We start from the raw sequence: 20,426 nt of genomic DNA, 5'->3' as shown, positions 1-20,426 counted from the left end.
TCCCTCCTCTGCTGTCGGTGCGTGACCAGGATGTGCGTGGCGCCGCCGCCGCCGCCGCGCCGCCGCCGACGGCGCCAGAGTCTCCACCGAGCCGCCCGCGTCGACGGCGGCCCTTCAGAAGATGCGCCAATTTGCAGCGTAGCGATGCACAGCGCCCGGGGCAATTAGCGCTTCGACCGGCGCGCCGTTCACGTCCGGCGGTGACGGCGGCGACGCGGCCGGCGCGGCCGCCGCGCGCCGCGCCGCGACCAGACCGATGTTTGATGTCGACGCCGACGGTCTTCAAAGCGGGGGGGCCTTTGAAGTGGCGGCCGGCGGGCCGGGTCAGAGGTCGCGCGGCCGCGTCGCGCTGCCGCGGGCCGGACACGGCCGGCGGCGCGGCTATGGCCCGTGCCGGCGGCGGCGCCTCTCATCGCGTCACAGTCGGCGCCCGCTGCAGAGCGCCCCCCGTGTGTGGCGCCCGGGGGGGGGGGGCTCTGCACAGTCGGCTCGGGGGAGGTGGTAGCCAAGAGGGTGTCGTCTGCATGCTGCAGTGCCTGGTAGCTGGATGCAGATTGCAGACGGAGGCGCTGAATCGACACGATTGTCGAGAAAGCAATGCGTGGGGTGAGCTTCAAGGAATGCGAAGACAAAGCGAACTCTACAAATGCCGATGTCCTTTCATGAGAGCAACGGGGGTCGGGGATATGATGAGATAGTGATGTTTGCCCTGCGTCACAATAAATGATTCTAGCAAAAACCTTCAAGCTTTTGTCGGCTATGCTAAGCCCTGACTTCCTGAACATAGCCTACTTACCCACTACTGCCGTCCGAATTGCGTATAACTTGGCCGCATTTCGTGTTTGCGACCTCAGACATCCTCAGAATTATGTAATAAGGTTTCGGACTCCGATTGAGTCCATGTTGCACTTGTCGAACTGAGGATTACGTCGTTTCTAGAACATCTCTCGGCTCGTTAGGAAGTTGATCAAGTTTGTACAGATTGAACATAGTTTGTACTTTGTAGATTGTTGGTGTTAGTGTTACGATATCGTGATACATTTGTTAAGTTGAACTTTGTTTCATTCCTCAGCATTTCGTTATCGTTTCTAAAGTCCACTAGTAAGTGTCAGCTGTTCTGGGAACAACACTTTGCCTGCTTGCACTATTCACAAGTTATGTTCCGCATTGTATTATACACCTTCCGCATTGTATCGCCATTTAAAACCTATCATTGGTTCCAAGCGCGGCAAACCAACCAATCCTCAAAATCTCATACCAGAGGAGCTCAATCAGTATTTCACGGCCATCGGGACGGCCACGCGAGACGAGGCGGCGGCTGAGTTCCGGCAGTCCGGCCGGGAGCCGCTGAATGTGCGACTGCCGCGCGTCCACACCGGCGCACTGACTATTACTCCAGTGACACTGGATCAGCTGAAGCGAGTCCTCTTCTCTCTCCCCAATAAGACCTCTCAAATTGAAGGTGACATTCCAGTCAAAATTTTAAAAATAGGGTTCCCTCTTATTGGCCGATATTTGCTTCGAATTATTAACGCTAGTTTTGTTTCCGAGTGTGTCCCCCGATGCTGGAAACAGGCAATAGTTATACCACTCTATAAGAAGGATGATCCTTCTGTAGCATCTAACTTTCGTCCCATTACTTTAGTTCCGGTCATTAGCAAAATTGTTGAGAGACTCGTTCACGAACAGCTCACGACGTACCTGAGAGATTATCACATTTTTAGCGAAGACCAGCACGGATTTTTAGCAAAGCACTCAACATCAACAGCCCTCTTAACTGTTACTGACGAAATTTTAAACAGCATGGATCGTTCGGAAGTCTCACTTTTAACTCTAATCGATTTGAGTCGCTGTTTTGACGTGATTAGTCACGACATGCTACTGACTAAACTGGAACTACTCCGTATATCAACTGGCTGGTTTCGTAACTATTTAAGCGAACATGAGCAAAGAGTTCGAATTGGTAATACGTTATCTGAGTCTCTTCCGATACAAATAGGCACTTTCCAGGGCACATGTTTGGGACCCCTTCTCTATTCTATCGCATCGAACGATTTATCATGCTACATTCCCCGCGAAATTAACGGATTCCGAATCATGACAGTTAGATACGCGGATGACACTCAGCTGGCGATATCAGGGCCTAGGAATAGACTTGCCGAGATGGAACAGTGTTTAGAACAAGTATTAGATAGCATGTGTACGTGGTTTATGCAAAACAACATGAAAATCAATGTGTCGAAAACCGAGCTGATAATGTGTGGTGACCGTAGACAGCTAGCTCGAATCGATCGTCCAGTGTATGTTACGTTTTTAGGGAAGCGCTTGGAATGTACAGATGAGGTAAAAAACCTAGGCGTTGTGATGGATAAACATTTAACTTGGGACAGTCATGTCAAAAGGCTTACTGATCGATGTTTCGGTACTCTCATAGGCTTAGCCAACGCAAAACATGTGCTCCCACGCGAAGTGCTACCGATGTTAATTGACTCATTAGTTATGTCCCATGTAAGATACTGTGTCCAGGTGTACGGTAGCGCAGGTTCTACGACTATTGCGAAACTTCAAAAGGTGTTCAACTTCTCGGCTAGGATTCTGTTTAATCGACGCAAATATGATCACATATCAGACGCGCTGGCCGAGCTGGACTGGTTAAACGCACGGCAATTTGTTGAGTACTCCGATCTGTGTATGCTTCACAAAGTCATATCATCAGGATGTCCCGAAGTATTGGCATCGCGATTCCGTTTCAACCATGAAGTGGTCAGCCGAGTGACGCGCCAGTCGAACCATTTAACCTTAGACAAACCACGTACAAATCATGGGAAACGGACATTCACCTACAGGTCTAGTCAGTTGTATAATGGTGCGCGAGAACACACTGATTTTGATGTGAGAGAGTTTACAGTTAGGGCTTTCAAACGGGTCGCAAGAGAAGTAGTGAAAACTGGCTAGTCTATAGCTTTTCTATGTGGCTCGCTTTTACTTTTAATCCTAACTTTTCTCGATTGTCTGATAGTGAGATTATTCGCTTTGATGGTTACCGATCCGCTTTTACTGTCTATATGTACGTGTCCACTTTTGGATCTTTTGATCACGTTTTACACGTCTTATTTGTTTATCAATGCTTGTATGACGAAGACCTAGAATAGCCTCAACTTGAGGATTGGTCAGATATTGTGACAATAAACAATAAATGTCCAGCCTCATAACTTAGCAAAGTGCTCTGAACCCTGCGGCTCCACGAAGGACGTTATTTCTTCATGCATGGCGACATTAGCTTGCTTGAGCTGATGTGCAGCGGGCATAATGTATCACATTTTCTCAGCATTTCTCCGCGAGATACGCCAAACCGGCGCCCGACAAACTTCCCACACTCGACGTTTTTCTCAGATATGATGAACTTTAGTGGCACCGCCGAGTGAGTGGGTGGGTTGGGCCGCGGAGGGGACGGGTGGCTGGGAGGCTCCTCTGTGCAGGCCCGTCCGCACCGTCCCCGGCCGGAGCTCGTTAGGGCCTCACTGGGCCGCGGCGCGCACCCCGCCGCCGCCGCCGCGGGCGCCGCTCGTTACCGACGCTTCCGTGCGTCGCATCGCCACGACGTCGGCCGCGACGAGCGCCGCCGCCGCCGCCGACCCTCCCCGGCGGCGGCTGCTCTCATGTGGCGGCGGCCCGCCCGCTACACAAACGTTATGTTTAGAAGACTAATTGCAGCGAAATGAGCGAGGCACGCCGCCGGGAGCCGGGCCAGGGGGGGGGGGGAGAGCGGGGAGGGGTACGGCAGAGGCGTCACAAGGAAACCGAAATGTCGTCGGCGCTTTTGGCGGCTGCACGGTAGTGCGCTAATGACCGGCACTGTTTACGCCCCGAGAGCAGCATGCTACCGAGTTTCGTTTCGATAAAGCTGGTTTATCAGATAGTTGGAGGTTGTGTTTGCCACGGAAATATGAGAGGAGAGCGGTAAAACGATTCATCTAGTGATGAAACCATTAATCATTTCGAAAAGTGACAAATGTATCTTCTGGAAATTGTAAATTGAAAATATTGCATAGAAACTTATGCAACATTTGAACTTTTTTCGAAATAAAGTGAACGTTGTCGATGTGAATAAAACAATCATGATAGATAATGCCTTTCATGATCTGCTCAAATAATTCTTTAGAAGGAAGATCGTACTTTTTGTTGCAAAATAGCAAACCAACAACCGTGTAAGTACCTACGCACTGAATGGTAGGTACGATCCGTGCTACTTGAGTTATATACATATCATATTAATGTATAATATAACATGCATTTATAAACTTGAAAAAAGAATAAGTCCTTTTGCTTCAAATTTCACTTATTTTCAGGCGGCTGACTATCGGCAGACCAATAGATAAGGCAAGCTACCCCACCAACCATTCGTGAGGCACGCTTGGTTTGTAATGTGTGATTCGTGTGGTTTTTAATGAATGAGTTGCCTGCAAAATCTCCAATATCGTCCAAGCCTATGATTGCATGCCTAGCTGTGTAACTTGCTTTGCCACAAATTCATGAGCACGGTATGATTTGTTCAGCTGTTTCATGGACTATTTTACACTTTAATGGACATGAGCGAGCAATACTTAATGCCTTCTTTAAAAGGTGCCCCGATTGAAGTCAAATAGTTTTCCCTTGAAACCTATCATTAATATGTTGTTAATTCCTTGCAGTTTTCATCATCTGTCTTCATCTAAAGCTCAGAAATAATTAGCAGCAAGACGCAAATTATGAAATAATATGTTTTGCTAGTCAAACCGAGCCGTTATTTTGTTTGTATTACACGAAAAAGTTATGTTCAGCTTAGTAAAAAGTCATTACAGGACAGTTACATTTAATATTTATCAACAATCATAATGACAAACGGCCGTTTAGAAAACCTGTGTTCTTTTGCCGTGTAATTGCATTCTAGGCAAACTATAAATCACGCATGACGAGGGAAATTACTGCGTTGCAATTATTTGGTCATTACCTTGAAAATCAAAACCTAGCCTAAGCAAACCAATATGATTTGGAAAGCACTTCTTCGCCAATTTTTTTTTTCTCGAATTGAAGAATGAATGTTTTCCGAAGGAATACGATTATGATTCGTCTTTGGTCCTAAAGCCATGGCCCATGTGGCTGTCTTGGTGGCAGGTTAGCTCGTCTTTCAAGGTGTGTGCCATGAAACCATGTAATTGGTCGTTGGCTATCTCCGTAAGCTTCCATCATCAACACTTTGTAATGAAACCGGTGCAGTGAAGTGAAAGGATCATCCCATAAAGCAATATCGGAAGAAAATGGAAGACTCTGGTCATAACTGATTCTTCCATACTTTGGAAGACTGTTCCTAAAGTCTCCTTTTTTGTGTCAGCGTTGGTATTTCTTCAACTAACGAAGGTTAACATTGGTTTTATTGGAAGTCATGTATGCATTCCTCTATTTATTCTAAACTTTTTAACTGATGTGTACTCATATACATAGTACCTCAAAAGACGTAAACTATTATGTCGACACGATGCATTTCTCGCATCTTGGAGGGACAAGTTACCTCAACAGTTAAACACATTTTTATTCCCTGGCAAATGAAAGTGTCAGTAGGTACCTATATTCTGCATGTTTTTGTATTTTAACAATTACTTGAAAATCCGTTAATCTGAATCTTTAATCGTCCACGCTGACGTCATGAAAGCCCTGCAATTCTAAAAAAACTCAATTGAACGCCTGCAAGTAGTTGAAGCAAAGCGGCAACAAATTCTTTTCGCCGTGTGAGAGCGACATAGAACAATAGCGTGGCCGCGACTGAATGGATTCCTAACAAGACCTGAACACGATACGGGTGAGCTGTTCACTCGGCTCGCCAATCGCGCCTGCCTACTGATCGTGTTCGTCAGAGTAAACGGCTCCCCAAAGCCGCTAAATACGAGCGATAAGATCTCGCAGCGCTGGGTGGGCTTTCTCACGTATATGTGCTCCAGTGGTACGGATTGATAATTCTGCAGGGCCGTGATTGCCCAGTTGGGGCTGCGGAGCTCCTTTGGGGGAAGTGGGACAAGGTCGAACTGCAGCCACACGGGTTACACCAAGGCTGCTCAGTGGTCTCACATTGGTGTCACAAGCTGAATCAGTAGCTGTGTCCCGGGATTGTGGTGATAATGGATAAAACGGATTCAATTAGTGTCGATGATAGCGATTACGGCAGTATTCAACATTTCACGTCACTATACTGACACAGATACAAGACCCATGCTCAGGACTGCAGGAAACATTTACGGTACCTCAAGCTGGCACTGTTGAGGTTTAGTTTGGGATACTAAATCAGCGCAGGAAACTTAAAATAATAATGACGGGGAAAACAATCATTTCTTGGGTGAGTAACGCCAGTCACCATTACTGCAAGCTGTCCAACACACACAAATGTTTATAGACCGCCTTAGACTAGGTACTGTATTACATAGATCCAGAGTAGTCTATGTTACTGTATCGTGTTATGTAGTTGCGAGCATGCATGATAGAGGAACAATGAAACAATGTATGTAGTGAGTCTTGTGCCTGGGATTGGCTCCTAATTAAAAAATATTTTTTCACTTGCCATTGCTAATAATTGACAGCTGCAAATAATTTACGGATTGTGACATTTAATTAAAGCCTCATTACAGGCGCATAACTAAGCTACTGGGCTAAAATTTCTATCCTTGCCCCAGATTACTATCCACTTATGCTGACTTCCCTCCAATTTGTTCCCAGTAACTGAAGCGTGAAACTCGCGCTTAGAAACAAAGAAACCCAGCGGAACCACGAAGGGCGCTGCTACAAAACACTTTGTCGTATGCGTGAGACATGGTCGTGGTCACGAAGCGTGCACTCTGCCCCCAGACCGGGCTCGCCGTATCTCGTGGCACAAAGGAGTGACCTTTGAACACGCTGTGACAGGGGCGGTGACTATGCACGCTCCGTGAAGGGCAGCGTCAGCCAGGGCTCGAAGAATGTCACCAACCGCATCAGCTGGGCGAGGGACGGGATGACCGGGGACCCTATAACATGGTTGACCTAGCCTAGGACGAATCAAGATATAAATAGACAAGCAGGCGAGGTTGGGCAATAGGACTGGAAGCCAGTGGCAGCGATATTAGTAGCAATTTTAAGTTTCCAATGCAGGAAAAAAATGAAAATTGTTTTTACAGCTAACAGTGTTGCTAAACAAGCCATTGTTGCTCGTTTCCTACGCCATGGTAACCGTCTGAATTTCACTTTTATTATATTGTCTAGGAAGCTCACTAGGCATCTCTGAACGAATGCGGTTTAGATGAACTTTCCTGCTATTTGAAAATCCTGTTGCATGGCCCAGGCTTTATGCCCCACAAAAATAGTATCATTTAGATGTGCATTTTAAGAACAGACATCCAACTCTAAAACTCTACCAACTTGAACTCGATTCGCCAATCAATTACCGAGGAACGATTAAAAACGAACTGCAGCAACGCTGTACGAAGGAAAGGTTGATACCTCATTTAAAGAAACATAGCTGGACTTAGCTTGCTGTTGCTCCATATATTTGTGTGATTTCTGAGTAGGAATATTGCTTATTGTTTAATATGAACCAGACTATAATGGCTTCATATGGATTACCGTAATCACAGCAATCCAAATATGTGCATGGATCCGGGAAAATGGATCTGGGATCTGATCCCACAGATCCTGATCTCGGATCCGTCGGAATCATAGATCCAACTATTCAATTTATCGAGAGATCCGTAGGGATCATAGATCCGAGTCTAGTATTTTTACTTGAGATCCAGTGGGATCATAGATCCTCATTTATTTTCGGTCAACACAGAAATCCCAAAATATCACTCGCTGCAATTCACAAACGTTTTTATTCAGTGATTTTATGTGATAACACGTCATAATCCATAGTTTTATGGCACTTATTGACATAGAAACACTTGGAAACCTGGTTACAAATGTTGTGCATGGTGGGATCCACTCAGATCATAGATCCATGTTCTTGTTTTATCGTCAGATCCTGTCAGATCATAGATCCAGGAAAAATTTTTCATACCGGATTCGGTGAGATCATAGATCCGAGCCTGCAATGTCCCTCGAGATCCACTGAGATCATAGATCCATCACTCGGATCCATGCACATGTTTGGCACCAACAGTTTTTTTTACGACGGGCTGAGCTGAGTATCTACCCACGACGTTGAATTACTTCCCTGTGAAATTACTGGTCTTTCCGTCACCAGCAGCTTCGGCCACTGGGGGCATCGTTTGCCGTTCGCTTGAACGATGTTCTGAATAGACGACCGTGTGACCGACGGCGGCGTCGGCTCCCCGGTGCGGACCCCCGCCCACCCGCCGCCCAGAAAGGGCTCCCAGCTCCAGACACCGCCGACCATCCGCTTATATGGACGTCATCCATTTCTGTAAATTACAATTATCAACATGGCCTGGATAGCCGGTCAGTTCAGAGCGAATTAACGAGTGACGGGAGCGGACGGCTGAGCGGCACGTGATGGACGGCCGGCCGGCGCTGCCGCCTGCAAGGTGGCGCCCTGCTGCGCCGCAGTGTCGCGGTGACTGCGTCGGCGGCACACGCGCCTATCTCGGACGGCCGTGACGGCGCACTCGGCCGCCGCGGAGACAAAGCCACCGGCGGCGGCGGAGCTCCTGATCAATAGCACCGTCCGACAGACAGAGCGCCGCTAATGGAGAGCAGACGCCGCCGACGCCGACGGAGACGACACCAAAGCCGAGCGCGGTGGCGGTGGTGCGTGGGCACGGGAGGAGGCTCAGCGGCGGCGGCGAACCTAAATCACCGGCTGAGCTGCCGACCCGGACAGCTCAGAAGCCCGCCGGGCAGCCCAGGCAGCCGCCGCTCCGAGCGTAGCCGGCTTATCCGCGCCGCATCGGCCGCGACGCGGCAAATCCGCCGCTTCCGTTGTCGGCGGCAGAATCGGCGCGGCGCCCGTGTGGCCCGGCGCGCGGCAATCAATGCGTGTCGGCGGCGGCGCGGCTCCCACCGAGAGGTGGCGCTGCCAGCGCGAGAATGGCCGCGCTAGGCCCCGCCCCCCGGCGCCGACGCGCCACTGAGCGGCGCCGGCGCCGCCCCTCCCCGCGCCGCCCCGCGCCCGGCGCCACCACGGTCACCGCCAGGTCAACACCCAGCCAACAATGCACCCACCACCGTCACACACTCGGATTTCGGCCAGGTCGCGAATTTCAGCGCCCCGGGCGGTGACCGGTATTTCGAGCGCGCCCGCGGGCGGTGTCCGGGTAGCCTGCGGCGGCGGTGGCAGTGCCTGGGGCGGGAGGGGGGAGTGGGGCGGGGTGGGTCGGCGGCCGGCCGCCACCTGCCGGCTCCCGAGGCGGTGACACTGACACGGCCGTGTCACGTCCCGGACAGCGACGGCAGCGCGGCGCGGCGCGGCGCGGCGCGGCGCGCTCCCTGCCGGCAGTCGGCGGGCAGCGCGCGGCAGCCGCATGGCGCAGCGGCCGGCCGCCAGTCGGACACCTCCAGCGCGGCGCGGCCCACGCCTCGGCGCGCTCCCATTGGTCGACGGGTGTTACCTCGACCAATCGCGGCGAGTGTCAGCTGATTAGCGCTGCGGCGAGGCCGGCGCACGGCTTTTGACACTCGCTAGTGACTGGAGTGCTGCCTCTGAGGAGGGACGTGTCCGCGCGCTCCGCTGTCGGCGCCGCTCAGTGCTGTGACCGCGCCCCGGACTGGGACTCTGCCGCCGGAGGAGGACTCTACTGGACTCTGCCGCCGCACCACGACCCTGGCCGACCAGCGCACGGCGCCCGGCGCTCACCAGCGGCTCACTGCTCTAGCTGATGGTTCCCGCTTGCGGGCGGCCGAGGCTTCCATGAGATTCGATCAGTCGGACATCCGCGCTCCCGAGATGGCCTACCCGCCGTTCATGCGCCACCCGGACTTTTCAGCCGGCTCGTTCCTGACGCCGGGCCAGTACTTCCCGGCGCTGCCGCCGCACGTGCCGTACCCGCAGTCGCTGCTGCCCAAGATGCCGCCCGGTCTGGGCGGTCACCCGTTCGGCGCGGACGACGTGCTGGGTCACCAGGGCAGCCTGCGGCCGCCGCGCTGCCTCCAGCCCGAGGACGACGGTGTGGTGGACGACCCCAAGGTGACGCTGGAGTCCAAGGAGCTGTGGGCGCAGTTCCACAAGCTCGGCACCGAGATGGTCATCACTAAAAGCGGCAGGTGAGTGCCTACCGGGGTGTCAGCGCGCAGCGATACTAGAGTGGAAAGACAACTAGGATTTTTAAGATAGCTCACACTTGTAGATTGATGCCGTTCTAGCCTAGGTATATGTAAAAAATCTTAAACAAAAATAAAAAAGAAATGTCTCATTGAGTGAAGTTAAGAAGTGAGAACGCAAAATTGTATTGCGGGTATATAATATTTTCTAGGTAACTTATAATATAGGATACCTAATATTATTATCAGACTAGATCCCATATTTTACCTTGCTTAGTGAGGGTTACCACGGTATATCGGAATTAATTTGTACTTTATTTGAAAAGGAATTTCAACCCTTCAGTAATAAACACCTAACGTCCAAATTTCGTGAAAATTAAAATGCCGTTTTAATGGCAAAATATAATCTGATTGCGCGGGCCACAGACACCACACGAGGAGGCGAACTCTGAATAATTTTCGAATTTTTATCAACTTTTGCTCGTAGAATTAGCCGCAGCGTTCGAAGCTGCTAGCTTTGTGGGCCCGTTAATGATTTTGATAGGCATCAGAATTTAAAAACGCATGGCTCACGATGTGAACCGATAAACCACCAAAGCTTCAACCTATAAATGGCAGACCGGTAATGCCTACTAAGGAGGTAACTGGTACGCTGAAATGTTTCAGAACTCTTGGTCAGGGAAATAATGTTGCAAAACTTCAATGCAAAAGAATATAAACGTTTATCCACAGCGGTGGCATCTTACACTGTTATTTATAGTTCGCATTTTTATAAATGCAACTTATTACTGGGGTAAAATATTAATTTAACAATTTCATTTTGTTGCTGGTAAACTTGAAATGCTAAGAGGTTAGATATAAATAATTGTATACAGCTTTTCACAAAGTGTTACGTCTATTATTATTGTTTTCCAAGGAGCATAACATTTCCAAGCCTCCTTGTTTCTTCCCTGCATTTAAAATCGATAAAATTTGGAACGGTCAGAAATTTCAAATATTGTGCCAGCCGTCTGCGTGATGGTCCGCTCAGGAAATGTGGACACGGTCAAGGAACATAACAACAATGAACTGCAACATCAGTCAGTTTATCATCCGCTTTCTTGCAACTTCTTTTAGGCTTAGTACATTTTATACTTGTGCGCAGTGTGCACATAATTTGTTTTATGGCTTTGGCCTTTGGCATGCTGTCAAAATCACACATCAAGCAGAACACTTTTAAGATCACACCATTGTACTTTTAAGGAAACGACACAGCCCGGCGAGACTCGTGTGCCTGATATTGGAAAGATAGCCGATATCTTGTTTGGACCAAATTGACCGGGTATTACGGCATGCATCACTCTATCAATATTGAATCTGCATGCAAGCCATGTCAACCGCAATGATAGCCAATAGCCATCGCGCAATAGCCGAGACATAAAGAAACACCGGAGCGCTGTGGAGGCGTCGCTGTCGTGTCGTGGACCGATCCAGCGCCCTGTCTCGCTCCGTGAATGGGGCGGCCGGCCCGTGTCCGTGAGTCCCGTGAGGCGCCGGGCCGGGATCCCCGCTCGGCCGCCGTGACCTGTGTCGGCCGGCGGCGGCGGCGGCGGCGGCGGCCCACGAGCCGCGATTGCCGACGGTCACCGCCGTCCGCCAATTACGGGGGCGATCTTATCGCCGGTCTCAGTGTCGCCGCTGTGGGCTGACCCGGCGCCGGGTGTCGGGACGTCGGCGGGGGGCGCCCCCACCCGGCCAGGGGCCAGTGCGCCCCTCACAGGGGCCGCCGGACCCGCAGACAGGCGCCAGGTAGTCGCCGCCCGGCCCGGCCGGCCCCGATCGGCCCGACCCTCTCACTCCCCGACCGCTGCGCTGGGACAGTGGGACAGTCTTCCTGTGGCCGTTGGGACAGCTATCATATCGCAGCTGGGACAGACACCCTTGGTCACTGAGGCAGTCTGATGTCTCCTTAGCCCACTGGGACAGTTCCCCTATGGTCACTAAGTCTCCGTACGAGTACAGTGGATGCTGGGACAAAGTGCCAAGGCCTTACTGCCGTGTTGGCGCCGCCGCCTCACTACTGCCGCGCTACTGTCCCTTTTTACACGGCTGTCCCTTTTTGTCCCCGACTGTCTCCTCCCGGGAAGCTGTCCAGAGCTCGCCCTGTCCCCGCGGAATCGACTCTGGTTGTCACCGGGTGGCGGCGGCCGTCCCGTGGACCGTATTTATGTACCCCTGGAAATGAGCCAGTGGCTAGCCCACCATGGGCGCATAATTTTACGAGCCTAGAAGTCGTTTGGGTTTAGTTCGGACTGGTTTAACAGCGCCGTCAAGTGAACTTGTTTGCTGGCGATTTTGTGGAGTCGAGTCGACCCTGCCAAGTGCTGGGCCGCGGAGGGTCCTCTGATGGTTTTCGCAGACGTGGAACGAATATTATATTATGCCTAATGCACGTTGTCGTATGGCGTTTTATGGGTTAATTCTGCAGCCCTGTCTTCGGTTAGCTTAGCTGGTGTATTGCTGCAGTGCACATCCACCTTTGGAGGTTTCATTTTCATTGTGATTTATTAATTTTGTATGGAGCCGTTTCATGTTTTAGTGTTGACTTTATCGGTCCTGTCATGCTTACACTCGCTGTGTGCTAATGGCATTAAATGGCAAAAACATGACCTAAAGCATTAGACGCAACGAGGCGGCGAATGCAATAAACACAGCACGGCCCGTAACCTTTCCTCGTAGCTCGGTAGCCGGTTGGTATAATTCAGGTAGCCGAATGTCACTCTCGGCCTGGGAAAATGCCTCTTGGAGCGGCGGGAAATGTTGTCTGTACCAGCCGCAGCTGTGCCGGACAGTCGTTCCGTGCCGGGCCCGGCCGTGACAATGATGTCACCCTGTCTGCCGCGGCGCAGTGCTACACGACACACTACGGGCACCGGTAATTGAGAATAATCCACCACTTAGCGACCAGCTCAGTCGATATATGTACAGAGAAACCGGTCTCATAGAGCTGAACGTTGTCGAATTTCCTGCTGATGGCCACCTCCTCGACAGCCACAGGGAACAAGCTGCGGTCTTAGTCAGACTCGTATAATCCGCAGTCGCAGTATAATGGCAATCACTGACTGTCCCAGACAGTGACAGTAGCAGTCGCAGTGGCAGCTACATTCTCAGGCAACGACAGTGACAATGTGTCACAAATGCAGCCGCAGGTATTGTCTCAGACAGTGACTGTCCTGCTTCAACAATAACAGGTGACCACCAGCCGTGTTCAGCGATTCGCTCCTTCTTTAATTCGGGCACAGTTTCGCTGGCGTGCGGCTCGCGGCCGCAGTCCCATAGCGCTCCAATTGTTTTGCAGCGAACATGAGGTGCCAGTCACGAGCGGTCGGTTGGCCAGCCGGACCTGCGGCTGGCCCGGCCGGGACCCGGCGCGGCGACACGCCAGCAGACAAACATGCACCGGCGCCCGCGCCGCGCACCGGCCGATTGACTCACATTTAATTAGCACGTGCCCGCCGCGTCTGCGGTGCGCTGGAAAATTATTTACACGGCCTGCAGCTTCAATTACTTTGTGCTCGCTTTGTGTCACGTTGAATACTTTGTGGTGGAGTTGCCTTGTTTCAGTCTAATTTGTACGTCTGTGGTAGTCAACATGTTTTCGTTATGTGCATTATGTGAACATATCTGTCTGGGGTCGACTCCACAATGGGCCTAAATGGCTTATTTGTTGTGAAGCATGTTGTTGATATCAGAATCTGATGTAGGACAATGGAGGAGCTGAATCATGACAAATGATGTACTATGTAACGACTGACGTCACTTGCTCATAAAGTGGAGCCATTAAAACATTTAGGCCACTCGTCTGTGTCTGTAAGAATAGGAAAAGAAGTGTTAATGTTTATGCATCAGTAAACCAGTATCAATTTGATTGTTCTCCTTCATTGTTTTCCCCATTTGACATAGAATTAATACCACATGGAGTGACGGAACTCTGAAGCATTATGCGTAATGCAGTTGCTATTGCTTCCGCCAACGGAAAGCAAAGCTCATAATTGATACAAATTCAAATCCACACTTTCTTCACTAGGTCCCAGGTCTCTGAGGGCGTCACGCCGCCGCTCGCGGACCGTTTGTGGGCGGTCGTCGCCGGCGACACGGCACCGGCCGCCACCGTTTGTTCTGGGGTTTCGCGACGCCTCCGCCGCGCCGTCGGAAGCCGTAAAATCGACCGAGCACCGCCGGCCGCGTCGGCTGCGACGGCTCGTAAAGTCGAGCCCGACGCCCGCCAGACGGTCGGCCGTCGGCACAGGGGCGCTGTCCTGCGGCCGCGGACGTGTATCGGACGCCATCAATTGTGGAAAGAAACACCGCGGGGCACCGGCATGTCTTGGGTCAACCGGTGCGTCGGCAATAGCTCTTTGTGCATACGTCATTGACACTGATCAATAGGCTCACTGTAATTTGTTAAAGATCACCATTGTATAGAAATTGCATCACTAGATGTCTCCTACCAGCTAACATACATATCATTACCTTGTCCTGTAGCCTTGCTGTATTACAAGGGACCCTGTCCGTCCGTCTAGACTGGCGTCAGACCCAGACGGTGGCACAGTCCCGTCTGTCTGTCTGTCTGTCTGTCTGTCTGTCTGTCTGTCTGGGTGGCGGATAGGGGTGGCAGGCCGGCACCTGACCGCGCCCCGGGCCCGGCCACGCGCTCTAAACCCACCAGAAAGCCTCGAAAACACTCATTTACATTTGCTGTGGTGGCCGGGCGGTGGCCGGGCGGTGGCCGGGCGGTGGTCGGACGGTGGACGGGCGGTGGACGGGTGGTGGTCGGACGGTGGGCGGATGGTGGGCGGATGGTGGCCGGGCGGTGGCCGGGCGGTGGCCGGGCGGTGGCCGGGCGGTGGCCGGGCGGTGGCCGGGCGGTGGACGGGCGGTGGACGGGTGGTGGTCGGACGGTGGGCGGATGGTGGCCGGGCGGTGGGAGGTCGGTGGCTGGGCGGTGGCCGGGCGGTGGGAGGTCGGTGGTGTGGTTTCAGGGGCGGTGGGGTGGTGATAGGGCTGCGATCGGGCAGCTATTGGGCGGTGGTCGGGCGGTGGTCGGGTGCTGGATAGGGCGATGGTCATTAGGTGGTATCGGGTCAGTGTAAAACCGCGATAGGCTGTGATCGGACGCTGCTCGGGCGGTGGTCGGGATATGATAAGGTGGTGCTCGGACGGTGACACGGCGGTGATCCGGCGGTGGTCGGTGTCCACGCCGCCCGGGCAGTCCCTCTGGGTACCGGACAGACGGAGGCGCCGGCTCGCCGACGGACACCTCTCATTACGGCCGATCCATCATCGACTAATCACGACATTGTCACAACGGCGGCGTCGTGTCGCGGTCGCGTCCAAACACCGCTCTCGAGCTGATCGGCATTTAGTGGGGCCGCCGGCCGGCCGCTCGGCTGCCGCGGCCGCGCGCGCTCCGACGCTCAGCCTTGTTAGCATACCGCGCCTCCTCGCCCGCGTCCCCACCGCATTTGTAGGCCCGGCCCGGCCGGTAATGTGTATTTTAGCCGCAGCTAATGCGCACTTCGAGCCCGTGTAACCACCTAAAACACGCGGCCGGTGCGGTTACCGCAATTGCTCGTCGGCCAGCCGTATTATTTCCACGCCAAGCCGTCAATTGACAACACCTTTAGGCCGGCGGCCGCCGCGGGGCCGGGACGAGGTGGCGGCCGCGCTGATAATTCATTGAGCCGTATAATCTGGTCACCTCGCGCCTACTGCGCCGGCGGTCGGCCGGACGGCGCGCCGGCCGACATGGTTTAGGTGTGCCGCAGCGCTGGCTCGTCTGACTTATGGCCACCCGGCACAGCTCAGGCGCGCTATTTACAGCCGGCGAGGTGTTCACGCGGTCAGCCGGCGCGCTGGGCCGGCCGGCAGACCGACCACCGGCGATGAATCATAATTGATGCAACACCGGCCATGGCAATATCGCCGAGAACGATTTGTTCTCTCATTTGGGGATGGCCGCCGGAGGGGAGCGCTCGGGCCGGCCGGCGGACCACCCGAGTCGCTGCAGCGGCCGACACGCGAAAACGTCGGCCGCAGCGGCCAGCCTTCCCACCATTCCCTCAGCTAATGGGCTCGCCAAGGCCTGGTGTTGCCAGCTTGTTAACACTCGAGCAGGGTGCACGCTGGGAGGTGCAGTCAGCGCAATTCATTACCGCTCGTTGGGAGAGTTAGACCTTGTGATTATAAATCTGGCGATTTTGACGAGCTCGGCGCCGCGGCTGTCCGTCAGGCCCGGGGCGCCGCGGCCTTATCGATAGCCGTGTTGGTGTTTGGCTGGACGCTGACGGTGCGCCTCTGCCAGGTGGGCGCTCATGTCGCCGCACTGACAGCAGCGCGCTGCCGGCGGCGTAAACAGAGCCACAATCGGCCGGCAGCCGGAGCAGCCCGATAAAAAGATGACAGTCACATATACAGACGAGCGCGTCATGTGTGGCCGCCGCCGGCCAGTTGGTCTGCTGCCGGCTTCCCGGTACCGCCTGGCTCTCCAGACGACCGGCGCACTGTTATGACACGGCCGTGGCTACTCGCCGTCCAATAATGACCTCCGGCGGGCCGCGGTAGCGCCGCGAGCCATCGGCCGCCGCGCGAGCCGCGCACTGCTCGATCAGGGACCAAGCCAGAGAGGCAAACATTTGTGCAGCGGGCGACGTGGCGCGCGGCGGCGCCAGCAGCGGTGTCGCTACACGTCCCCCCAGATTAGCGCCGGCGGCTCAAAGGTCTGATGGCCGGCCAGAGCCAGGCCAGCGGCCGGATATGTGGCATCGTGTGCCGGCGACCAGCCTTTGACGCTCGCCGCTTGCATCGGCCGTGTCATGTTCGTAATCTCAGCCAGACAGCTGCTTGACCAGATGTTACAAATATACACGATTTGCGAGATTATTTAACGGTGGTTTGGTATGTATCGGCGACTCGCAGCAGCGCTCCGCTGAGCACCCGACGCCTATGCGGAACGGGAATGCTCACGAGCCTGCACGAGAACATGATGGTGTCACATCGTTTGCCCCGTCGTGGTTTCCTGCGAAAGGTTTTTTTAGCTTCGAGTCTTTTTCAACATGGCAGCCTTTGCAGTTTGCAGCTCCTGAAGTGGTAAACTATTTCGCTTGTATATCAGAAGGACTGGGAGGGACCTTGGAACACTGAAAATCGGTCCCGATCTGCATGTTTGTTCCACATGGCTACTGAGTAGCGGATGTTTGGGTCAGTGTGAGTTGTAAACGCCGGGTGCCGCGGCGCCGACCGGCTCCCCGCCGCCGCCTCCGCGCCTCCCTGTTTACCCAGCTAGCCGGCGTGTTAATGCTAATGCTGCCGGGCGCCGTTTAATGATAGCTTGTCCGCCTCTGAATCTCAGCGCGCGTCAGATATGAGAATGAGCCGTCGTCGCGTCTACGGGTGGCGGTGGCGGTGGCGACGGCGGGGCGGCGGCGGGGTGGGCGCCGCGGACAAACATGGCTCGCAGTCGGGCCGCCTTTTTGCCCTGTCTGGCGAGGGTCGCCGAGTTTGTCCTGGCCCTGTGGCGGTGGCGGCCCGCACGCGCCGCCCGCCAGTGGCGCCGACAGAGTTTGTGCGTGGATTATCAGCTCAAATAAACAGCTCTCCGTGTTATTGCCTGCTCGCGTGTCGCGTATCCGAGTTCTCTTTTTATTTTCCAAGCTGGATAAACAAGAGAAATGTTGTCCAAGACTGCTGAAACTTGTAAGATTAGACGCCGGCTGGTGGGTCTGCACTCGGTTCGGGCCGCGCTCACTCGAGTGTGGTCGGCTCGCGCTGCAGCTGAGCGACAGCTCGCCGTGTAAATGCCGGCCACAGTCGGCGTCACTGGAAGCACCGTGAGTCCAGAGCTCTGATCGTGGGCTTTATCTAACCGGTAGCATGCATCCATGAAGCACCAAGTCGAGTATAAAGTCAGTTTTAGTGACATCAAAGGAAGCATGCTGCCCAAATCGCCCACCCGGATTCTAGCAGGCGCCATCGCCAGGACAGCTTTAAAGCAGTGTAAGCCGTTTAGTCGGCTGATACTGCAGCTCACGGCAGCTCAGCGCTGGGAGCGAGAACATGTTCCATCCAATCGGTTAATCGTTCATACTCTAACGGTGACGAAGCCCCTTTGTCCACAAACGAAGCTCTTTGTATAACCATCTGCTGCATTTCCAATTATTCCTCTGTGAGTCAGCGAGCATTCGTTGTGTTTCACTGAACGCTGTCGCTATGTTTTATCATGCTCACATTTGTGTGCACAGACGGCAGCTGAACGGTTGCGTAAAAAACGCGCCACTATTCGTCCGTTTAGCGCAGCTCCTGTTGGAGCGACCTCACTTTCCTCACGCCGCCGGAAAACACGTCGGCGAACAGTAGTCAGTCGAGAGGAGAACAAGCTACCGAAAAGCGTCGGCCCCATCACCGTGTTGACAGTGTGTAGGTAAAATGTTAATTTTGCAACGCTTCCCGGCGCCCGGTGCTAATGAGGCGGCGGTCGCCGGTGCGTGGCGCGTTTCCATTGTTTGGCTGGGAGCTGATAGCGCCCCATTCAGCGGCGCTGTCCGACGCCCGAACCACTCTGCTGCTGGACATTTTACCTGCCACCGTCGCCGTGTCCGCCGGCCGGCGACACGCCGATACAGCGCTGATGCGCTGATGTGCCGATGTGCCGACTCGCCCCCGCCGCCCGGCCTCTCCCCGTGTTCAGAGACCGGTGTGGGGCGCGGCGAGGGCTGGTATCAGCGCACGACCAAGCGCACTCCAACAATGGGTGGTTCACTCAGATTTCCAATATGCCTAATGGGTGGTGCTGAACGGCTGCTTTCGTGTCGACTTGATAGGTTTTGCGGCATTTGACTGGCGTTAGCACCAGCGAAAGCGATTGATTTTATGCAAGGAGTCTTGAGTTTTTTGGCTTATGGTAGGTAATTCCTTTGCATCTTTGGTCCCTGTATGTTAATTCGACATTTTGGAAAGGCTAACTGAATAAATTGAATGTTTTGCTAAATTATGAGTCAAATATTCTACTTTTTCATCGCACCCTCTGACGGCATCGGTAGGATCGGTCGGGGCCTGCCGCTCTCCACCCCTGAAGCTGGCCAGTAACTCTCTCTTCTCCTCCCCTTCCGCCGGCGCCGACACCGTTCGGAAGCCATGTTGTGATTTCTCAGCTGTCAGGCACCGGTTTATTTGTCGATCCGGGCGATATTCCTATTCAAATGGATGCGTGTCGGTGCTCTCTCGCCGCCATCCATTAGGTGGTGGCTGCCCGGCCGCCCGGCCGCACTGTATTATGCATGCCCGACTGGCCACCGGCGACTAGTCGCACACACGTTCGCTATGAAGATATTTCGGCGTGTGCTCAGAGTATGAAGATATTTCCGGGCTGATGGAGTCTCTGGTGATGGCCCATCCGTTCTGGGGTGAGAGGAAGTCATCAGTACGTCGCCCAATCACTCACCGGGTCAACCGACGGCTCACTCGCCGGTCCTTCTCACCGTCCGCTCCGGTCCGTCCGTCCCACAGTCCGTCCAGGATTTGGTCCGTTTGGTCCGCTCCGAATCGGACCAAGCCCTGGATAAAAGCGCGCCGGCCATAAAAATAGATGGATCGTTTTAACAGAGCGAGCCTCGAACAAAACAACAGCCGAGGCGCTGCTTACACGTCCAACAAAGCGCCGGAGGCTCTCGGGCCATGATTTACTTTGGTTCAAAAGGACACAACGGAATTAACTGTTTGCGCCGGGCGCATTCACGTCCGGTTTTATGAAATTACGACTGGAATATGGCACGGGCTTGCATTGAGCGCACTCTATGAAAGGCACACAGTCTTAGCCATTAGGGCGCAATATCAGAGCGGCTATTGTAACCAATTGGGCCAGGCTGATCGCCCCGAATGCAACGAGCGAGCGGCTGAAGACTGTACTGCGGTCTACATTCAACATTCCCCTCCAAATAAGCCGATCGCCACACCTTGGGCTTCATTTGGCGTTTTGAGTCGCCGGCGGCGGCGGCGGCGGCAGGGCGCCCACCGGCCGGGCGGGGGCGGAGGCGGGGGCGGCGATGGCGGCCGTCGCGGCTGACTGCGCCGACAGCTGCGAGCGCCGGTCAGCGCCGCCGACAAATGACGTGTTTTCCGGCGCGTCGCGCGGCCATGCCTCCGCGATTAGAATCGTGCGGGCGGCGCAGCTC

General features: G+C 53.8%; 1 protein-coding gene across 2 annotated transcripts in view; it reads left to right on the top strand.

Moving 5' to 3' along the window:
- Nucleotides 1-9,474: 9,474 nt before the first annotated feature.
- LOC122370381 (T-box protein 2-like) overlaps nucleotides 9,475-20,426 on the top strand; it is a 40,252-nt gene continuing 29,300 nt past the window's right edge. For both annotated transcript variants that reach the window (XM_043345932.1, XM_043345931.1), the window contains exon 1: nucleotides 9,475-10,221. In XM_043345932.1, the coding sequence (XP_043201867.1) occupies nucleotides 9,869-10,221 (353 nt within the window). In that variant the 5' untranslated portion in view covers nucleotides 9,475-9,868. The remainder of the gene's footprint in view (nucleotides 10,222-20,426) is intronic.

The sequence above is a fragment of the Amphibalanus amphitrite genome, unplaced genomic scaffold, assembly GCF_019059575.1.
Source record: "Amphibalanus amphitrite isolate SeventyFive unplaced genomic scaffold, NRLGWU_Aamphi_draft 001128F_arrow, whole genome shotgun sequence".
Lineage (NCBI taxonomy): Eukaryota > Metazoa > Arthropoda > Thecostraca > Balanomorpha > Balanidae > Amphibalanus > Amphibalanus amphitrite.
Note: the sequence above shows the minus strand (reverse complement) of the source record. Positions and strands in the feature narration are given on the sequence as shown.